Here is a 20,409-nt window from a genome sequence, read left to right on the forward strand (position 1 = left end):
CCTCTGATGGTTAGGTGAAATATATTTATAACTTTGACCCTGCCCCTTTCTGCCAGCTTTTTGTTTGTGTTAATTTTAAAAGTTTCTATAGCATTGGAAGGCCATGGCTTAAAGTGGTTTCTGGTCGCTTATTTCTTCGTCAATAAAAAGTTAAGTAGAATTGCTTTGCCACATCTGTTAGCTAGCAAGGATGGCATGATGACTTCAGCTGATGTCTTAAGATCTGGGTGTGTAGAATTAACCATTGTGGCTCACTCATTCATTCATTAACATCAGATTCTGATTAATAGATATTCTATTTCCAAAGACCTTCTCCTTTTGCCTATATGACACTACTCCTTTCAAGACAATTTTTTACCAGCAGAATTAAAGAAACCAGAGGTGGCAAGATAGATGTGTCTACCTTTATGAGTTCATGAAATTGTTAAGCAATAGTAGGAAGCACTGAGCTAGTGTAACATGCCAGCATATCCCTGGTTCATGCTAACTTCAGTCACACAGAGTCCAACAAAAGAGAAGTATTTAAATCAATTACAGTATATTTGTTTGATAGAATACTATATAGTTGAAACTATGTCACAGAAAAATACTTAATGGCATGGAAAGATATTCATAATATATTGAGAAAAAGGTTAAATAACAGGATACATAATTTGTGCAGTATTTTTTTTTTTTAACACAGAAGGACCATAGTATATACATATGGAAAGAGGATGTTAAAACACATCAAAATCTTAACAGTGATTAGTCTGGGTAGAGGAATTATAAGTTTTCCCTTTGTGTATGTTTTTTTCTGTGTCCCCCAAATTTCTGCATTTAACACTTATTGCTTTTGTGGTTAGAAGCAAAACCAGTAACATTTTCCTTTTCAAAAGATGGTGGTAGAGCATGACTGGCCGGTGCTCAGGCAAGAACGCATAGTGTGTGCACATTTGTGGGGTCATCACAAGTTCAGAGGCCCTTTCCCAACTTTCAAGTTTATAAGCATAATTTGATTAATTCACTGAAGAACTGTTGATGGTATAAAGATGGTTATATTGGTTCCCCACTCTTAACTCCTATTACTGCTGCCTGTATTATTTTACTATTAGGGTAGATTTTCCCAAATACAACTATTTCTCCAAAGAAATTGACTCATCAAAGGCTCTTGAAGCAGAGTACCAAGTTACTTTTCAAACAATTTCTACTAGCAGTGTAGCATATAACGGTATAGTGCCCTCCTAAACACTATCTTTATTATTTCCTGTTCAGAAGTTTCAAAATTCTTCTTTAATTTCTATTTAAAATTTTTTTGTGGAGCTCCTTGGTGGCTCAGCAGCTTAAGGATCCAGAATTGTCACTGCCGTGGTTACAGCTATAGTGCAGGTTACATCCTTGGCCTGGGAACTTCATGCTGCAAGCAAAGTCAAAATTTTATAAATATATATTTTTTTCCTAATAACCATGAAAATTTTACATGTTTTTCCAACTCATTTTTTCGTTGATTATAACTTTGAGAGCGTGGATTTCACTCCTGTGAGAGAAAGAATCAGAAACCTGGAAAAGGAGCATTGGTCCAGGAGTCAGAAATCAGGGTTCTACTGCCAGCCTTCCCTTTGTTAACTCCTTCCATGGTTTACTCCCCCAACCACAGCCTTTGTCTTTGCCCAGAATGCTCTTTTCTTATTTCCACACCTGGCTCTTTCTTCGCCTTCAGGGTTTAGCCCAAATATCACTCCCTCTGACAGGCCTTCCCTGCCTCTCCATCACATTCATTCTGTTTTTCTCTTCTGAGCATCTATCTCCGCCAGAAATTAGGTTAACTTGTTCTTTTTCTATCTCTCCACTCACTCCCTCAAGGCCACAACCCAGCCTCTGGTAGATTAGACATTATCAGTTGAAGGAATGACACATAAGTAGGTCGCAGGAAGCTCATCTTAAAAGGGAGGTTAATTAGACAAATGTGAGCCAGTTTAAGTGGAAGCACCCTCTACACCATGCCAGGGAGCTCCGGGGTTTCCGGAAACTTCGAGGGAGGGAGTCTTAAAAGGGAATTAACGAGGGGATGGACAGTCAATGAGGAGAATCTGTGTGGTGCAGTCTTTCTACCAGTTGGAGAGTGCAGGAGACCATAGCGCCATGCTTTAAGAGAGAGGAAGGCATAGAGCCATTTGGAAGAGTTTCCTTTCTTTTCTTTCTTTTTGGACATGGGAACCTGCTTGAAAACAAAGAAAGAAGACGAAGAGGCCCGAACCGAGGGCAGACTCCGAGCATCACCAGTGGGGTCTGACGTTGCCCACACGAGGTGCCATCACAAACACCGTCCTCCTTTCTCTCCCGGATGTTTCCTCAGAGCACTGAAAAGGCTTTCAAAATACTAAATGCAACTGATGTCTTTTTTTGAGTTAAAAAACAAAACCAAAACAAAACTTCTCAAAGTATACAGACATAGAGAAAAGTGACCGGAAGCAGCTTCCCCCAGCTCCACCCCCGCTTTCGCAAGGGTTTCGGCCTTCCAGGCCCAGCACTGGGCGGTGCGTGACCGCTGACGCCAGCGATCTCAACTACGCAGGCGCGAGGGCGGGCTCCCGGCAGGGGGTGGGGGAGTCGCGCGCCAGGGCAGTTCGCGCGGGAGCCGGGCGCTGGAGCGCAGGGGCTGCAGGTCGGTGGGAACGGAAGCCAGCTCAAGAAGGAAAGGAAGCCAGAATGGCGACACCGAGCAAGAAAACGTCTACACCAATCCCCCTGGCCTCCAAGAGAGCTCTCCCCAGAGATCCCTCGTCGGAGGTCCCGAGCAAGAAAAAGAGTTCGGCCCCGCCGGCGGCGCCGCCTCCACTGCCGCTGCAGTCTTCAGGGCCTTTCGTAGAAGGCTCTATCGTCCGCATCGCGATGGAGAACTTCCTGTGAGTGGCCAGAGGCCGGGCTGGGGAGGCGAGCGGGCCCTCGGGCTGGGGGCGCAGGCTGCATGCGTGCAGGGGTAGGTGGGTGGATGTGTGCCTGGCTTGTGGGTTTAACAGTAAATTCGTGCTGAGATTGCCGTCAGGAGTTTTATTCGTCGGCCATGAAGATTGACGTGTGTGTCGATGTGGTAGGAGTGTGTCTTGGGTGATATGTTTTTTTTTAATTCTTAACGCCAATGTTGTTTGAAGACGTCATATGGCGGGCAGTGGACGTAGTAGGGATTCGATCTCTGCCCCCTGGGAGTCACAGCCTGTAGAGGTAGGACGTAATCTGTAATTGGCAAAACTGTGGTTCTTGGGAACTCAGAGGAAGCAACAGTTAAATCAGAACGGCAGTGATGCCGTGACAGATTCGTGAAGAGTAGGCAGTTGCTAGGTGGACAAAGATGGTGAAGGTTTCCTAATGGAGGTTGAAATGTACCTGAAAATTAAGCCTTACTCTCAGTTATTGCGCTCCCAGAAGACCCTTGACCCTTTCAAATCTGGCTTTCTGGTTCCTTTTTTATCCCTTCAGACAACTAACCATAATACTCACTGTAGAATTTTTAAATATGTTTTAACACAAATACCGTGTATCTGTTTAGCACCTTAAAGTTCATTTAAGATTTATTTTTTTTTAAGCTTGCGCAGAGTAACATAGGGAAAACAGAATTGCAGTAACATTACTAACATTATTTTTCAAACATCTGTCATGTGCTATAGAAGTAGGTGCTTTATTTACACAATGCTCTCATTCTTTCCTGGTAACAACTCTTTATATTATTTCCATTGATAAGCTCAGAGGTTAATTTGCCCACGTTTACACAGCTAATAAGTAGCGGAATTGTTGTTTGAATCCAAATCAGGAAAGATAAATATAATCAAACGAAGTATTTGCCTTAATAACATATGTGCATCAGGATGCAAGGGGGGAGCAATGGCTAAAATGGTTAATTTTGTCCACAACTGTGAGAAGGGCTTTGTACTGGAGATTATGACATTCTTAAAAAGGAAGAGCATTGCTGACAGAAGGAATTACCTGAAATGGTTATGATTAAGAAGTTTCCAGTATTTTAATATGGTTAGAGCACAGGATGTGAATATGTGAACAGGGTTTATACTGAAGACAACTCTTGGGGGTCTGTGTTTCCTATGCTGAGGAATTCCAGTTCTATGCTGTAGGTTGCCAGGTTAAGTGCATGCATGACATGTGACATATTACTTCAGCAGCATTGTGAAGGATCATTTAGAAAAGGTGCAAAAGTGAAGGCAACAAGGCTTTTACAATACAAGGGCAGAGATGATTCAGAGTTTGACCCTAACGCTGGAAAGTGGGAGCAGAAAGAAGAGATTTGACAGGGTCCGGCTGCAGATTATTTGTGAGGCATGATAGTAAGGGAGGGATGCAGCATTTTTCTTAAGTCTCTGCCTTGGAGAATTGGACATTTATAGTGGTATTCAGTAGAAGGAACAGTTTGGGGAAGATAATAAATGCCTTTTGGAACCTGTGACTTGAAGTTTCCTGTGGGACATCTAAAAGATCTTCTGTAGGGAGGGTTTTTGGTTTTTTGCTGCACCCACAGCATGCAAAAGTTCCCAGGCCGGGGATCAAACCCATGCCACAACAGCAACCCAAGCCACTCCCATGGCAACACCAGATCCTTAACCCACTGTACCACAAGGGAACTCCTATAGGCAATATTTCTAAGTGTTTGGAGCTTACTGGAAAATGTGAACAGGAGAGAGAATTGGAAATCATGCATATAAGTGGTTGTTGAAATTGCAGAAATGGTTGAAATTGCCCAAAAGGAAATATGATTGGGAATAGAAGACCAAGTACAGAGTCCTGGAGAAATCCCTGTATTTAAGGCCAGGCATATCTCACAGATTGAGAAGGAACTGTTCAGAGAAGTAAGAGGAGAACTGTGGGAGAGTATTATCAAAGAAGCCAAGGAAAAAGATCCAAAAACATCATTTGCTACTTTGAATTCAGATTACAGGAGAGAAAAGAACCCATGCATTTAGCAGTTAGGAAATCTTTGACTCTTTGATGAAGTCGTGTAGGCAGAAAACTAAGTAATAGAAGTGTGAATGAACGTGGGGAAATATAGCTTGAATGTGAAGAGGAGCAAGAAAAGGTAGTTGGAAAGTGCAAAGCTAGGTGAAGTTTTGTTTTATGTTCACAGTGGAGAGGTCTTTGAGGCATAGAAAACCAAAATGGCCAGAGAGAGTAGTCTAGGAAAGGATTTCCCAAGTCAAATGGGATTGAGAGTGGAGAGAGAGAGTGCTAGGCAGAAGGAATAGTGTGCACAAGGCTTAGAAAAAGAAGGAAGCATAAGGGATAGTCGAGAAACTGAAGGAAATTCTTTACGGATTGAATTTAGAGGTCTTATTAGAGCATAGAGGAAGAAGATAGTAGAAAAAGATGAGTTAGAGCTAAATTATGAAGGGTCCTATTTTTCTTTCTCTTTTTTTTAAACAAGTAATGTCAGATTTGTTTCTCTACCAACATGATTTGGTGATTGGATGAAGGAGTGGTAGTGTGGATAGAGGTGAAGGAGAAGGTAAGAATCAAAGATGATGCAAAACTAATGCCTTGATGTCATTCACTAAGAGACCGCAAGAGTGGCTTTAGATGGAAAAGATGGTGGGTTTAGTTCTCAATTTTGAAGTCTGTTATGAGCCATCCAAATAGCATTCTCGAGGTGGTAATTGCATTTATAGGTCACCTGACTTATAGATGCTACCTAAGACTGTGAAGAATACATGAGATAACAGCAGTAGCTCAGAAATTTAATGGTAGGAAATGCAAGTATTAAAAAATGGGGCTTCATGTGTTGGGATTAAGAAGTTCCAAGTCAGTTAATTTTCCAGATGTCTGAAATTCCCAAACTAGTTTTATTTTAACCATTGTAAAGAGTTGCTTTAAGACTCAGCTGTTAACAGAATAAAGCATCTGAAAAGATAGGTAGGTGCTGTGCAGAGTTATGGAGTTGGAAACCAGCCAGAAAATGCTACTCACCTGTATTTATTTTATTACCACCTGGCATTTCAGAATTATTAATTTCTTTGAGTATTAAAGTTGAAGTGTACTTGGTTAAAATATTTGGCAGGTTAGTAGCGGGCTAAGCTTTTATTCTTGGGGAATTAGTTGGCAGCTGACTTAAACTCTATGGGAACAGAACATTACTTATGGGTTCTAATTCAAGATATTCAAAGATAGGAGTTCCCGTCTTGGCGCAGTGGTTAATGAATCCGACTAGGAACCATGAGGTTGCAGGTTCGGTCCCTGGCCTTCCTCAGTGGGTTAAGGATCCGGCATTGCCCTGAGCTGTGGTGTAGGTTGCAGACGCGGCTCGGATCTCGCGTTGCTGTGGCTCTGGCGTAGGCCGGTGGCTACAGCTCCGATATGACCCTAGCCTGGGAACCTCCGTATGCCGCGGGAGCGGCCCAAGAAATACCAAAAAGACAAAAAAAAAAAAAAAAAAAAAAGATATTCAAAGACAAGTTGGAAAGATATCTGAGTCAGAGTTTGCTTCACATTTTGCCCTAGTTGTCCCTGAGGACTGATAAGGATTAGATGCCGCTATTGCAGGTAGAGTGCTAGAGAGCATGCTGCTTCCTGATATGAAGGAATATTACAGAAGTGCTTGGAGATGATACACTCCTCTTTCCTCCCATAGGAATAAAATTTATTTGAATATATGCTAAAAGTAGATCCTTTGGTGAATGTCTGACAGTATATTAAAGGAAATGGATATTATTTTTAAAATTAATAATAAAATGAAATTATTGAATTGATATATTTTCAGTATTCTAACTAGAATAAAGATAATTTGGATTGTTTTCAAGTATTAAACCATGAGAAGTTGCTAGTAAGCATTTTAATTCAAGAGAAATAAATAATCAGTTAACCTTTAGGTTATACTGACCCCCCCCCCAAAAAAAACAAAACAGAGTGAGAGAAATATAAATATAAGATCCACAGATTTAGGATGAGCTATGGCTTCATTTTTATAAGTATAATTTGTTTTAAAGTTATTTTATTTGTACATTAGCTTTAATACACTCTCATGTGTTAAAGAATAATATCAAACTTCGCTTTATTCAGCAAACTTTATATTTGAAGAAAAGCACATGAAGTCTTACTTCTCCATGAATGTTCTTTTTTTTAATTTTTATTTTTGAATGTTCTTATTTTAGATATGCATTATCACTTTTTCATTTCTCCCACTAACAGATTTTTCCCTCTAGTTGATTAATAATCTGTAAATTAACCTTACATTAAATTAATAAGGTTAGGTGGTTTTCAAAGGAATTTGAGGAAGCCTGTAATGTAAGAAAATGTGCTTTGGTAAGAAACTATCCTTCACTTATTATCTCTGCTTAGTAATATTACCTCTTTATAATTTAGAACATATGATATCTGTGAAGTATCTCCTGGGCCCCACTTGAATATGATTATTGGAGCTAATGGAACAGGGAAGTCCAGCATCGTGTGTGCCATTTGCCTTGGATTAGCGGGCAAACCTGCTTTCATGGGACGGGCAGATAAGGTGAGTTAACGTATGTTCTTTTTAACAAAATTCAAAGCCATGAATTGCTTTTAGTAACAAAGCAGTTTCTGTCTGAGGTCCTTGGGTATAGCAAATGTGTTGTGCTTGAATATAAATAATAAAGTTGGTGGGTTGTCATTTTCAGAAGTATTTTGCACTCTATACCTAGAGAATTCTCCAAGTATGTAACAGCTGCAACCTTAGAAATAGCATAAAATATATCTTTTGAAAGATATTGCTTGGCTTGTGGAAAGGTGAAGTAAGTTTACAAAGGGCACAAAGTAGTTTGAATCTGAAGATTTCAGCAGCCCCTGGAATTGTTTCCCCAGGGATATTTGCTTATCTTACACCCTAAAACCTGGTGGCTTTGAATTGGTTGCATAGGATTGGAGGGGTCCTGAAAGTGGGGAGTTAGAAGATAAAACTAGAAGCTAAGCACAGCGTGTAGCAGAAAAAAAAAAATCACAAAATGTGACCAGGGAATTACTTATCTCATTGTTAGCTCTGAATACAGTAGGGAAAAAAAGAAAAAGAAAATCTTCCAAACAGTCCTTAACACACACATTGTAATTGTAGTGTAAAGTGGTCCCAGTTACTGATATCTCTAGGTACCTGGCAGAAGCAAATGCAAATCCTCTAAAGGAAAATACCTTCATTGCTGTCCTCGAAAGAATTCTAACATAAAGTTTCAAGAAATTCATAAATCATACCTTAAAAATAATCACAAAGCATAGAAAGAAATAAATCACCAAAATAAAAGCTAACAAAAACAACAGACTTTACAGTCAGACCTACAAAGCTTGTAGCTGTAGAATGTAAACTAGGAGTACTTAATTTATTTAAGAAACTTAAAGAAGGTTGCAAGTGTAACAAAAGAATAAGTAACAAAAAGATCAGGTAAATTTGAAAAAAGAATCAAATAGAATATAAAGAAATAAAAATACATGGGAGAGAAACTTGGTGGACCGGTAAAACAACAAAGCAGACACATTTGAGAATTTGTGAACCAAAATACTTGACTGTTTTTCTAAAAATGTAATATAAAGCTAAAGTGAGGGGGGGAAATGAAAGCAAGGTTGAGATCTGATAGTTAAAGGAAGATAGTCCAGTATATATCTAAGTATCTCCATAGGGATATAGTGGACCAAGGAAGAGGCAATATTCAAAGAAAGAATGACTCAGAATTTTTCAGCAATATTGAAAAACTTGAATTCCCAGATTCAAGACACCTAATATATCTCTGATGAGATAAATGAAATACACAAATAGACACAAATTGTAGGGAATTCCAGAATATCGAACACAGTCATAATATGGTCTCAAAATCGGAACAGAGGGGAAAAAAATAAAGCCCGAGATCCTCATAAAGGAACTTTGAAATTATGTGATTTAGGAAGAAGGAAAATGATTCCAGAAGGAACATCTGAGAGGTAAGAAGAAATGGTGAGCAAGAAAATGGTAAGCATGTAGGGAAGTTATATGTAAACTGTATAAAATAATACTAATGGCTCATTTGTCAAGTTTGTAAATTAAGGAAGATAGAAATAAATTGTTGTCCTTGGACAACAGGAAGGAAGTGATCAGCGTTAAAGTAGCCTATGAATTTGTATTATTGAGAGGGAGTTAAGATAATTAGTTAACTTTAGATTTTATTAAGTTAAATATGCATGTTAAAATTTCTAGGGTAGAAGTTCCCATTGTGGCTCAGCAGAAACGAATCTGACTAGGATCCATGAGGATACAGGTTTGATCCCTGGCCCCTCTCAGTGGGGGTTGGTTGCGCACATGGCTTGGATCCCACATTGCTGTGGCTATGGTGTAGGCCAGCAGCCATAGCTCCGATTCAACCCCTAGCCTGGCAACTTCCATATGCTGCAGGTATGGCCCTAAAAAGCAAAAAAATTAAAAAAATATTTCTAGGGTAAACCAGTGAAAAAATTGAAATATAAAACTTTCAAACAAGAGAGGTTAAAAAAGTAGAGAAAAAAATAGCCACTGCCCAAACAACCTGAAAGGAATCTTGAGAAAGGAGGAGGAAGAGAAAAGAAACAGAAATACAGAAAAGGACATCATTAAGAAACATAAGATAGTAGAAATACATGTACAATACAATCACAATAATTATAAATGGTCTAAATTCTTATTAAATGAGAAAGTCTATTAGAATAGATAGATAAAGTTCAATTTCATTTTGTTTATAGTTAGAATATCTAAAATAAAAAGCTACAGAGAACTTGGAAGTAAAAGGATGAAAAAATACATACCAAGCAAATATACAAAAGAAAGTAGGTGTAGCTGATTTAATACCAGGCAAAATATAATTTAAAAGAAAAACAACTTTTAGAGATAAAGATGGTCATTAAATATTGATGAAAGGTTCAGTTCAGCAAGCTGATAATTCAGTTCTCAAATTCACCTAATCCAGCTCTAAAATATGTAAGCAAAATCACAGAATTCTTAAAGCCACATTATCAGATCCGTAATCATAGTAAAAGAGCTCTAAGTACTCAATAGATTGGTCAGATAAAAAATTAGAGTATAGAAGATATGAGCAACAGGTTGAACTAATGGACATGTTGTAAACACTGCACTGAACAGTTGGAGAGCACACATTCTTTTTAAGCGCAAATGGAAATATTTCTTAGAATTAACTGTATACTGAGCCATAGAGCAAGTATCAAAAATATCAAAGAATTACTACCACATAGACCATGTTCTCTGATCACAGTGCTACTAAGATAGAAATAATAACAAAGATAACTAAAATTTTCCCATTTTTTCAGAATGAAATGTATACTTCTTATACACAGGTCAAAGAATAAATCTTAATGGAAACTGAAAAGTTAAGAGCAGAAATTAATAAAATAGTAATCAAGGATATGATAGGGACCACAAAACCAAAAATTGCTTTTCAATAAGACTAATGAAATCAGAAACTTCTGAGAAGATAGAGGGGGGCTAGAAAAGAAAAGAAGAGAAAAATAATATAAAGAGTGGCAAAAAGTAATAGTTACGATATGTTATATTGTGATCCAGAAAACACTCAAATTTAAGTGGTTTAAACATACAAAAGATTAATTCTTTTTTTTTCTTTTTAAATTTATTTTTATTTTATTTTTTTTACAAAAGATCAATTCTTACTGTTTATCCATTGTAAGCTGTTTATGATCACTTAGGTACTTAGGCAGATGGAATCTTCTTTTCAGTATATACAGTTGATCCTTTAACAGTGCAGGTTTGAACTATGCAGGTCAACTTGTATATGAATATTTTTTAGTAGTATATATATATATATTCTACTCATATTTCATTGGACGGAGCAAGTCATAAGGATGTAACTTGGGTCAGAGGGAAAGAGCAAGTGCAGTCATACCATTGGCTTAAAAGGAGAATCAGAATATTCATGAACTGCCCTGATGACTACCACCAGGGTGTTACAAGAATGCAACAGAGGTTTAAAAAATTATGTAAGAATATTACAAGGAACATGTCACTGGAGTTTACATTTTTAAAAAGTTGTGAATATATATGTTTCTACAACTACTTAAATTATCAAAACTGATTAAGTAGAAAAATAAATTAACTGGTAAATTTTTTTCTCATAGAGAACACTAGACAAAAACAATTATGGATTAGTTCTGGCAGCAGTAAGTTCCTCTTTTAAATAGAGAATGTGACTCTAGGTACCCAAATCAGTCAAGGATAGAGTGAGAAAATTACAAGCCAGTTTCACTCTTGAATCTAGAAGCAAAAATCACAGAAAAAAAGAAGCTTTAATATGTTGAATTTAAGAATAAAGAATACATCATGACCAAATTGGATTTATTCAGAGAATGAGAAGTTGATTGAATATTAGAAAAAAAATTCACAAAATGCACCACATTTTAAAGAAGAACTGCATGATCAGCTCAGTAGAGAAAAAGCATTCAATTAAATTCCACAATAATTTACTCTTAGCAAACTAGGAATAGGAAGGACCTTTCTTAATTTTATAAAAGATACCTATGAAAATGTATAGCAAGTTCAGGAACAAGTTGAGATCACCTGCTATCATTACTGTTGAACATTGTACTGGAAGTTCTAGGTAGGACAGAAAAGATATATGTTAGAAAGAAAGAAAATGGTCATTCACAATTATGAGTATCTCCATACTCCAGTTAAGCCTCCTGATGGCTTAATATGCACATTTATTAGGATTGCTAGGTATAAGGTTGTGTAACACAGACACTGAATCTGTGGGCACCTTGATCTTGGACTTCCTAACCTCAGAATTGTGAGAAATAAATGTTTAAGCCACCTAGTCTATGGTTTTTTTTTGTTATAGAAGCCCAGACTAAAGTAAAGACCTTTTTACATTCTTTAACTTACTGAGGACTCCAAAACCGCTTGTTTCTGTGGGTTATATCTTTTTCTTTTTTATTTGTCTTTTCTAGGGCTGCACTCGTGGCATATGGAGATTCCCAGGCTAGGAGTCTAATTGGAGCTGTAGCCACTAGCCTACGTCAGAGTTCTCTTCGATTAGAGTTAATAATAAACTTAGAAATAATTAGCCAATTAGAAATAAAAACTGAGAACCCCCCTCAAAAAAGTTGTATGATAAATATCAGTTGCATTTCTAACACTAACAGTGAACAGAAAATGCAGTTAAAAATGGGTATTGTAATAACAGAAGTACAGTTCATAGCAGTAAATTAATAAAGAATGTAAGCCCTATGTGGAAGAATTACAGATTTTATTTAAAAACATTAAAGTTTAAGTGGAGAGATACACTATATTAATGGACAAGGAGACCTAATATAAAAATGTCATTCTTCTCAAATGTCTTGAACTGCATGTTGAGTGTCATTCCAGTTAAAATCCCAGTACTGTCGATACAAACTGTAAGCTGGTTCTAAAATTTAGATGGAAGAGCAGAGGGCCAAAAATAGCCAAGATATTTCTAAAGAAACAGGACAAAATGGAAAAACTCACCTATCTGATGTCAAGACAATGCAAAACTACAATAAACTAATCCATTGTGATACTGGTGTAGAATAAACATGTGCAATGTGACAATAAAGAGCCCAGATACAAAGCCATATTTAGTAAAAACTATTTATTAGAACTGACATTGTAGATGAATGGGGAAAAGATGGATAAATAGTGCTGAGGCAGTTGGTTATCAAACTGTATAACCAACTCTATAACAAACTGTCTATCCATGGTATAGGAAAAAAGTGAAATTGAGTCCTTTCCTCACTCTTTAGTAAAATCAGTTATAGGTGGATTAAAGATCTAAATGTGATTGACCAGAAAGTTTTTAGAAGATATTGGTAATAAATGAGAATATCTTTTGACTTTAGGTTAAAGAAAAAAAATCTTAAATAAAAGTATAGACTGCAAAGAAACAGTTGGTAAATTCAGCTATAATAAAATTAAGAAACTTTTGTTCATCAAAAGACACCTTATAGAGATAACACTAGCTGCAAATTGGAAGAAGGTATATATAACAAAATTGTATCTAGATTATATGATAAGCAAAAAATAGCAACTCAGAAGGAAAATGAGCAAAAGATAAGCTCAAACGTCTCACAGAAGAGGCAAGCCGGACAGCCAGTAAATACATGAAAAGATCTTCAGCTTCATGAAGTATCAGATAAAAGCAAATTAACCCTGGCACGGTGTCTCCATCAGATCTGGAAAAATTCTAGCAGTGCCATGTGTTTATAAGGACATAAAGTAATGGTAACTTTGCATTCTTATTGGAATATGAGTTTGTAAAACCTTGGAAAATGATATGGCATTACCTAGTAAATCTGTAAATGCCTATATTCAGTCACTCAAAAATTATACTCCTAGGTACCCTAGTAAACGTGTACATTTATACTAGGTGAAATTATAGAAATATTTATGGCAGTTTTGTTTGCAATAAATTCTAGTATAGTCAAATAAATTGAATATTATATGACAGTAAAAACTTTAGTTCAGTGGTTAAATCTCAAAAACATAATTTTAAGGAAAAATGCTGTCTTGAAAAAAATAATGTGAATTTGTTTATGGAATGGTTAAAAACACATTTAATGTATAGAGATGTATATAATAAAAATAAAAGCAAAAGAATGATCAGTAAATCAGTTTAGAGTTTACATTTGTTGAGAGAGAAGGATGCAATTGGGGAGAGTTACACACAGAATGTCAGATACACTGATTATGATCAGTTCCTTAAATTGATAGATAACTGGTTTTATTATTCCTTAATCAGTGCATGAAGTTTATACATACTGTTTTTTTGTTTGTTTGTTTTGTCTTTTTGCTATTTCTTGGGCCACTCCCCTGGCATATGGAGGTTCCCAGGCTAGGGATAGAATCAGAGCTGTAGCCACAGGCCTGCGCCAGAGCCACAGCACTGTGGGATCCGAGCTTCGTCTGCGACCTACACCACAGCTCATGTCAACGCCAGATCCTTAACCCACTGAGCAAGGCCAGGGACTGAACCTGCAACCTCATGGTTCCTAGTCGGATTCGTTAATTACTAAGCCACGACGGGAACTCCTATACATACTGTTTATATAAATGTATTTCATATAAAAACACATTTTAAAAAGAAAGTCTAAAAGTTGAATTGTTACTCCACTGTAAAATACTTTTAAAACTTGAAATGATTCTTTTCTTTTTTCTAAAATTGTAAATATTGCAGTATTATCAAAATGCTATTACAGGGTTCTTAGCCAGGCTTAAAATTTAATGTAGGTTACAATATTGAGTTATAAACCCCTTAAGATGATAAATCTATTCAAAGTATGTTTTTTAAAAATGCTATATGGGAGGCATTTATGAGGTAGACAAGATACTGCTTTATTAATAATTGGCTTTTGTAACCTTAGTCAATTGTCTAGAACTCAGTTTTTCTTTATTTCAAAAAACAGGGGTTGGAGTAGATAACTTCCAAGAACCAACTCAGACTTTTCCTAAGTTTTGATAAGTAGTTTTTTAATTGTCGGAAATCATTTATTAAATCCTTATCTTTATGTAATGATCTGCTGGATTGTACATGGGATCCCATGTGGCTGTGGCCCTGGCTGGCAGCTGTAGCTCAGATTCGACCCCTAGCCTGGAACTTCCATGTGCTGGGAGTGCAGCCCTAAAAACCAAAAAAAAAGAATCTCGATCTGACAGAATCTGTGATTGTTAATCTGGGAATGTTATCACACGGCTCACTTTGTCTTTTTATGTCTTAGGTTGGCTTTTTTGTGAAGAGAGGATGTTCCAAAGGCATGGTTGAAATTGAATTGTAAGTGTTAAAAGTGCTGAAACCAGTTTTCCTGCATAATTTCTTAGTTTATGTTCACATTTTCTTCATGACTTTAGTAAAGAGCTATAATTCAGAATTATGGCCTAAATAGTGAAAATAATATTTAAGGAATACTTTGTCCAGACAAGTTAGGGTTTTTTTTATTTTTTAAAAATTAAAAGAAAAAAATGTTTTTGTCTTTTTAGGGCGGCGCTTGTGACACATGGAAGTTCCCAGGCTAGGAGCTTGCTGGCCGGTGCCACAGTCACAGCCATGCCAGATCTGAGTGGCGTCTTGGACCTATACCACCTTTCATGGCTGTGCCAGATCTTTAACCCACTGAGTGAAGCCAGGGGTCAAACCCGTGTCCTCATGGATATTAGTCAGGTTATTTACTGCAAGGAACAATGGGAACTCCAAAATTTTTTTTTTTTTTCAAATGGAGCTTTTAAATCCTGAATTGTAAGAATTTTCTTTTGGAAAAATTCTTTGGGTTTTTAGGGCTGCACCCATGGCCTATGGAGGTTCCCAGGCTAGGGGTCCAGTTGGAGCTACAGCTTCCAGCCTGTGCCACAGCCACAGCAACATCAGATCACATCTACAACCTACACCACAGCTCATGGCAACGCCAGATCCTTAACCCACTGAGCGAGGCCAGGAGTTGAACCTGCAACCTCATGGTTCCCAGTTGGATTTGTTTCTGCTGTGCCACAATAGGAATTCCTGGAAAAATTATTAAATTTATGAGGATGAAATAGAAATATAGCGCTGTTAAATGTTGATCAAGAAGTTACAGTATTATTTACAAATTTAAGCCATCTTTTTTTTTCTGATTTTGAAAGCAGAATACTTGCTTGTTTAAAAAAATGCAAACAATATAGAAGTGTAAAAAGATAAAAATTAAGGCCTTCTTGCCATAATTCTACTACAAATAACACTGCTAATGGTTTGGTGAATTTCATGTATGGTAAATTTATGTCACCATTTTCCATTCCCTCCCTCATAGAAATTGTTAATTATGGTATCCTTTTCCTTCAAGCCTAGTTGTTGTCAATTTTCCATACTCTTTGTAGCCATTTCTGATGGACGAGAGTTACTCTTGAAGATGAAAGCAATTAAGCATCCTTGGTGTATATACCTTGTCTTTTATATGCAAATATGCATATCCTTCAGATGATTTTTAGAGTGCTGTTATTTGGAGTGTTATAGACAGTCATGGAATTTTCTTAGCTGAAGTAGTTCTTAAAGGTTATCTAATAGCCCTGTCATTTTTTAGAATTTGAAAAAAAAATGATTTTTTTATTCAAAACTTGTTGGAAATTTTAAAATTTATGTAGAAATGAGAAATAGGCACACATGGAAGAAAATAAGAGGTTAAAATATAATAATAGTATTTTACTGAAGAATACAAAACTAAGACCTGAATAAATGGAAAAGTGTTATGTTCTAAAACTATAAAGTTGTAATCACTGTTAATATGCCAGTCCTTTCCAAACTAATGTACATGTTTGATACAGTTCCAGTGACACTCAACGAGTTTATATAAGTTGGCTGTAAAGTTCATCTGGAAGAATAAATGTGCCAGAAAACCCAAGAGATTTTGAAGAAACAGAATCATGAATAAGACATTTGTGTAACAGATGTTAAAGTGTATTATAAAGCTTTTGATAGTATGGTATTGGTATAGGAAACTAGAACAGAACGGAGAAAATAGGAACAGTTCTAAATGAATATGAGAATCTAATTTATTTTAAAGGTGGCTGTTTAAGCATGGGGTATAAATCACTCAATTTGAGTGAAATAATTGGATATTAATTTTTTAAAACATCAATTTAGAGACTTCTGAGACACACTGTACATAAGTAAAATTTCAGTGTGTTAATGGCTGAGTGAAAAAATAGGTAACTTTGAAAATAATAGAAAAATATAAAATATTTTTTAAAATTCAGGAAGGGAAAAGACTCTTCTAAGTAGCAGGATAGCCAATAACCATAAAAAGGAAGATAGAAATTTAGGCTCCATAATAATCCATGTAAAAAAGAATGGGGCTATAATGGGAGGAAACTTTTTTCAGCAAAGATAACGTTTTATTAAAGTGACTTGCTTAATTACAATATTCTTTTTATCGCAGTGGTCTAGAACTTAACCTACAACATCTCCTGGGTTAGCCTTGATATTGATTGGTCACAGTGGTTTCTTAGATATCGAAACTAAAAAATTTACTAAGTCAGGTATAGTTATAAAATATGGAGAAAGTATTAACTATGAGGGTGTGTTCCAGTTTCATTGATTTACGTGCAGCTGTCCAGGTTTCCCAGCAATGCTTGCTGAAAAGAGTGTCTTTTTCCCATTTTATATTCTTGCCTCCTTTGTCAAAGATTATTTGACTAAAGGTGTCTGGGTTTATTTCTGCATTCTCTATTCTGTTCCATTGGACTGTATGTCTGTTTTGGTACCAGTACCACACTGTCTTAATGACTGTGGCTTTGTAATATTGCCTGAAGTCTGGGAGAGTTATGTCTCCTACTTGGTTTTTGTTCCTCAGGATTGCTTTGGTAATTCTGTCTTTTGTGGTTCCATATAAATTTTTGGATTGTTTGTTCTAGTTCTGTGCAATTTGATAGGGATTGCATTGAATCTGTAGATTGCTTTGGGTAGTATGGTCATTTTAGCAGTATTCATTCTTCCTATCCAGGAGCATGAAATATCTTTACATTTTTTTGAATCCTCTTTAACTTCCTTGATTAATGTTTTATAGTTCTCAGCATATAAGTCCTTTACCTCGTTGGTCAGGTGTATTCCCAGGTATTTGATTTTTTTGGGGTGCAATTTTAAAAGGTATTGTATTTTGGGGGGTTCCCGTTGTGGCTCAGTGGTTAATGAATCTGACTAGGAACCATGAGGTTACGGGTTCAATCCCTGGCCTTGCTCAGTGGGCTAAGGATCTGGTGTTGCCGTGAGCTGTGGTGTAGGTCACAGATGTGGCTCAGATCCCACGTTGCTGTGGCTCTTGCATAGGCCAGCAGCTACAGCTCTGATTCGACTCCTATCCTGGGAACCTCCATATGCTGTGGGAGTGGCTCAAGAAATGGCAAAAGGACAAAAAAAGTTTTTTTAAATTAAATAAATAAATAAATATTTAATTTAAAAAATTAAATAAATAAATAAATAAATAAAATAAATAAATAAATAAAAATTAAATAAATAAATAAATAAATAAAAGGTATTGTATTTTTGTATTCCTTTTCTAATGTTTCGTTGTTAGTAAACAGAGAGTGGGCATCCTTGTCATGTTCCACATTGTAGTGGGAAGGGTTTCAGCTTTTCTCCATTGAATATTATACTTGATGTGTGTTTGTCATAAATGGCTTTTATTATATTATGTTCCCTCTATACCCACTTTGATAAGAGTTTTGATAATGAATGGATGTTGGACTTTGTCAAACGCTTTTTCTGCACCTATTGAGATGATCATGTGGTTTTTGACCTTTTGTGAATGTGGTGTGTGACGATGATTGATTTGCGTATGTTGAAACATCCTTGTGTACCTGGGATGAATCCTACCTGGTCATGGTGTATGATCTTTTTTATATGTTGTTGGATTCGGTTAGCTAAAATTTTGTTGAGAATATTTGTGTCTGTCTGTATTCATCAGCAATATTGGTCTGTAGTTTTCTTTTTTGGTGGTATCTTTATCTGCTTTTGGTATTAGGGTGATGGCAGCATCATAGAATGTCTTTAGGCATGTTCCTTCTTCTTCAGCCTTTTGAAAAATTTAAGGAGGATGGGTATAAGGTCCTCTGTATGTTTAGTAGAATTCGCCTGTGAAGCCATGTGGTCCTGGACTTTATTTGTAGGGAGTGTTTTTAATACATACTCAATTTCATTTCTAGTGATCCACCTGTTCAGTTGATATGTTTCTTCTTGATTCAGTTTTGGCAGGCTGTAAGTCTCTAGAAAGTTGTCCATTTCTTCTAGTTTGTCAAATTTGTTGGCGTATAATTGTTCATAGTATTCTCTCATAGTTTTTTGTATTTCTGCAGTATTCATTGTGGTTTCTCCTTTTTCATTTCTTATTTTGTTTATTTGGGTTTTTTCTCTCCTCTTGGTGAGGCTAGCCAGAGGTTTGTCAGTTTTGTTTACCCTTTCAAAGAAGCAGCTCTTAGTTTTATTGATTTTTTTTCTATTATTTTTTGAATCTATTTTATTGGTTTCCTCTGATCTTTATGATTTCCTTCCTTCTGCTGACTTTAGCTTTCGTTTCTTCTTTTTCTAATTCATTTAGGTGGTGGGTTAAGTTGTCGATTTGAGATTTTTCTTCTTTTTTTTGAGGAAGGCTTGTATTGCTATGAATTTCCCTCTGAGTAGTACTTTTTATGGCATTCCATAGATTTTGAGTTGTAATGTCCTCATTATCATTTGTCTTGAGATTTTTTAAAATTTCCTTCTTGATTTCCTCATTGACTCATTTGTTTTTTTAGTAGCCTGTTGTTTAGTTTTCATGTAGTTAGTTTTTTCTCGTTGCTTTTCCTGTGGCTGATGTCTAGTTTCACACCATTGAGGTCAGAGAAGATACTTGAAATAATTTCTATACTCTTAAATTTGTTGAGGTTAGCTTTGTGCCCCAGGATGTGATCAGAACTTGAAAATGGTCCATGTGTGCACTTGAGAAGAATGTATATTCTGATTTTTTTGGATGTAATGTCCTGAAATATCAAATAGGTCTAAGTTTTCTGTTGTTTCATTTAGGATCTCCGTTGCCTTATGGATTTTCTGTTTAGAGGATCTGTCCATTTATGTGAATGGGGGTTAAAGTCTCCTAGTATGAGTATATTCCCATCCCTTTCTCCTTTTATATATATTAGTATTTATTGTAGGTATTTGGGTGCTCCTATATTAGGGGTATATATATTGACAATTGTTGTATCCTCTTCTTGAATGGATCCTTTTACCATTAAATAGTGTCCTTTGTCTTTCTTTATGGCCTTCATTTTAAAGTCTCTTTTGTCTGATATGAGTATTACAACTCCTGCTTTTCTGTCTTTCCATTGGCATGAAATATGTTTTCCCATCCCCTCACTTTCAATCTATAAGTGCCCTTTGCCCTAAGGTAAGTCTCTTGTAGACTGCAGATTGCAGGTTTTTGCTTTTTTATCCAATCTGCCACTCTATGTCTTTTGATGGTGCATTCAGTCCATTGACATGTATTTATTGCCGTCTTAAACCTTGTTTTCCAGTTGATTATATGTTTCTCCTTCATTCCTTTCTTCTTTTGGTTGGATGATTTCCATTTATTTAATGCTTGGGTACTTTCTTTTTAGTTTAGTTTGGTTTTGATTTGTGATTGCCCTGTTTTTTAATTAACCCCTTCCTGTGTCTTCTTTCTTTAGCCTGATAGTCATTTAGGCTCAAACACATTAAAATAAAAAAGAGTCTAGATTTTACATTCCTTCCCCACATTCTATGATTTTGACATACTTTTTTTTAACATCTTCATGTTTGTCTTTGTGCTGTTCCTTGTGTTTATCATCGCTTTTTACAGTAGTTCCCCCCCTCCCCTTTAGATTTGTGTGCTGGCTTATTTAAGTGTTTGCTTTCCAATTGTGGTTTCCTCCATCCTATTTCTTCTTACTTCTTTTTTAATTTAGAGAAGTTCTTTCAGTAT

The 20,409-nt window shown here is 36.3% G+C and overlaps 1 protein-coding gene across 9 annotated transcripts in view; it reads left to right on the top strand.

Moving 5' to 3' along the window:
- Positions 1-2,624: 2,624 nt before the first annotated feature.
- The window catches only part of SMC5 (structural maintenance of chromosomes 5), a 93,371-nt gene continuing 75,586 nt past the window's right edge, over positions 2,625-20,409 (top strand). For all 9 annotated transcript variants that reach the window (XR_014822603.1, XR_014822618.1, XR_014822632.1 and 6 more), the window contains exons 1-3: positions 2,625-2,882; positions 7,333-7,474; positions 14,692-14,744. Coding sequence is in view for 2 of the 9 variants with exons in the window: in XM_021064741.2 (XP_020920400.1) it covers positions 2,686-2,882; positions 7,333-7,474; positions 14,692-14,744 (392 nt within the window). In the remaining 7 variants the exon portion in view is untranslated. The remainder of the gene's footprint in view (positions 2,883-7,332; positions 7,475-14,691; positions 14,745-20,409) is intronic.

This window comes from Sus scrofa, chromosome 1 (assembly GCF_054392235.1).
Source record: "Sus scrofa isolate SSC_HxYL_T2T_F1_AM1 chromosome 1, Sscrofa_HxYL_maternal_Yorkshire_Landrace_v2.0, whole genome shotgun sequence".
In the NCBI taxonomy this organism is placed as follows: domain Eukaryota; kingdom Metazoa; phylum Chordata; class Mammalia; order Artiodactyla; family Suidae; genus Sus; species Sus scrofa.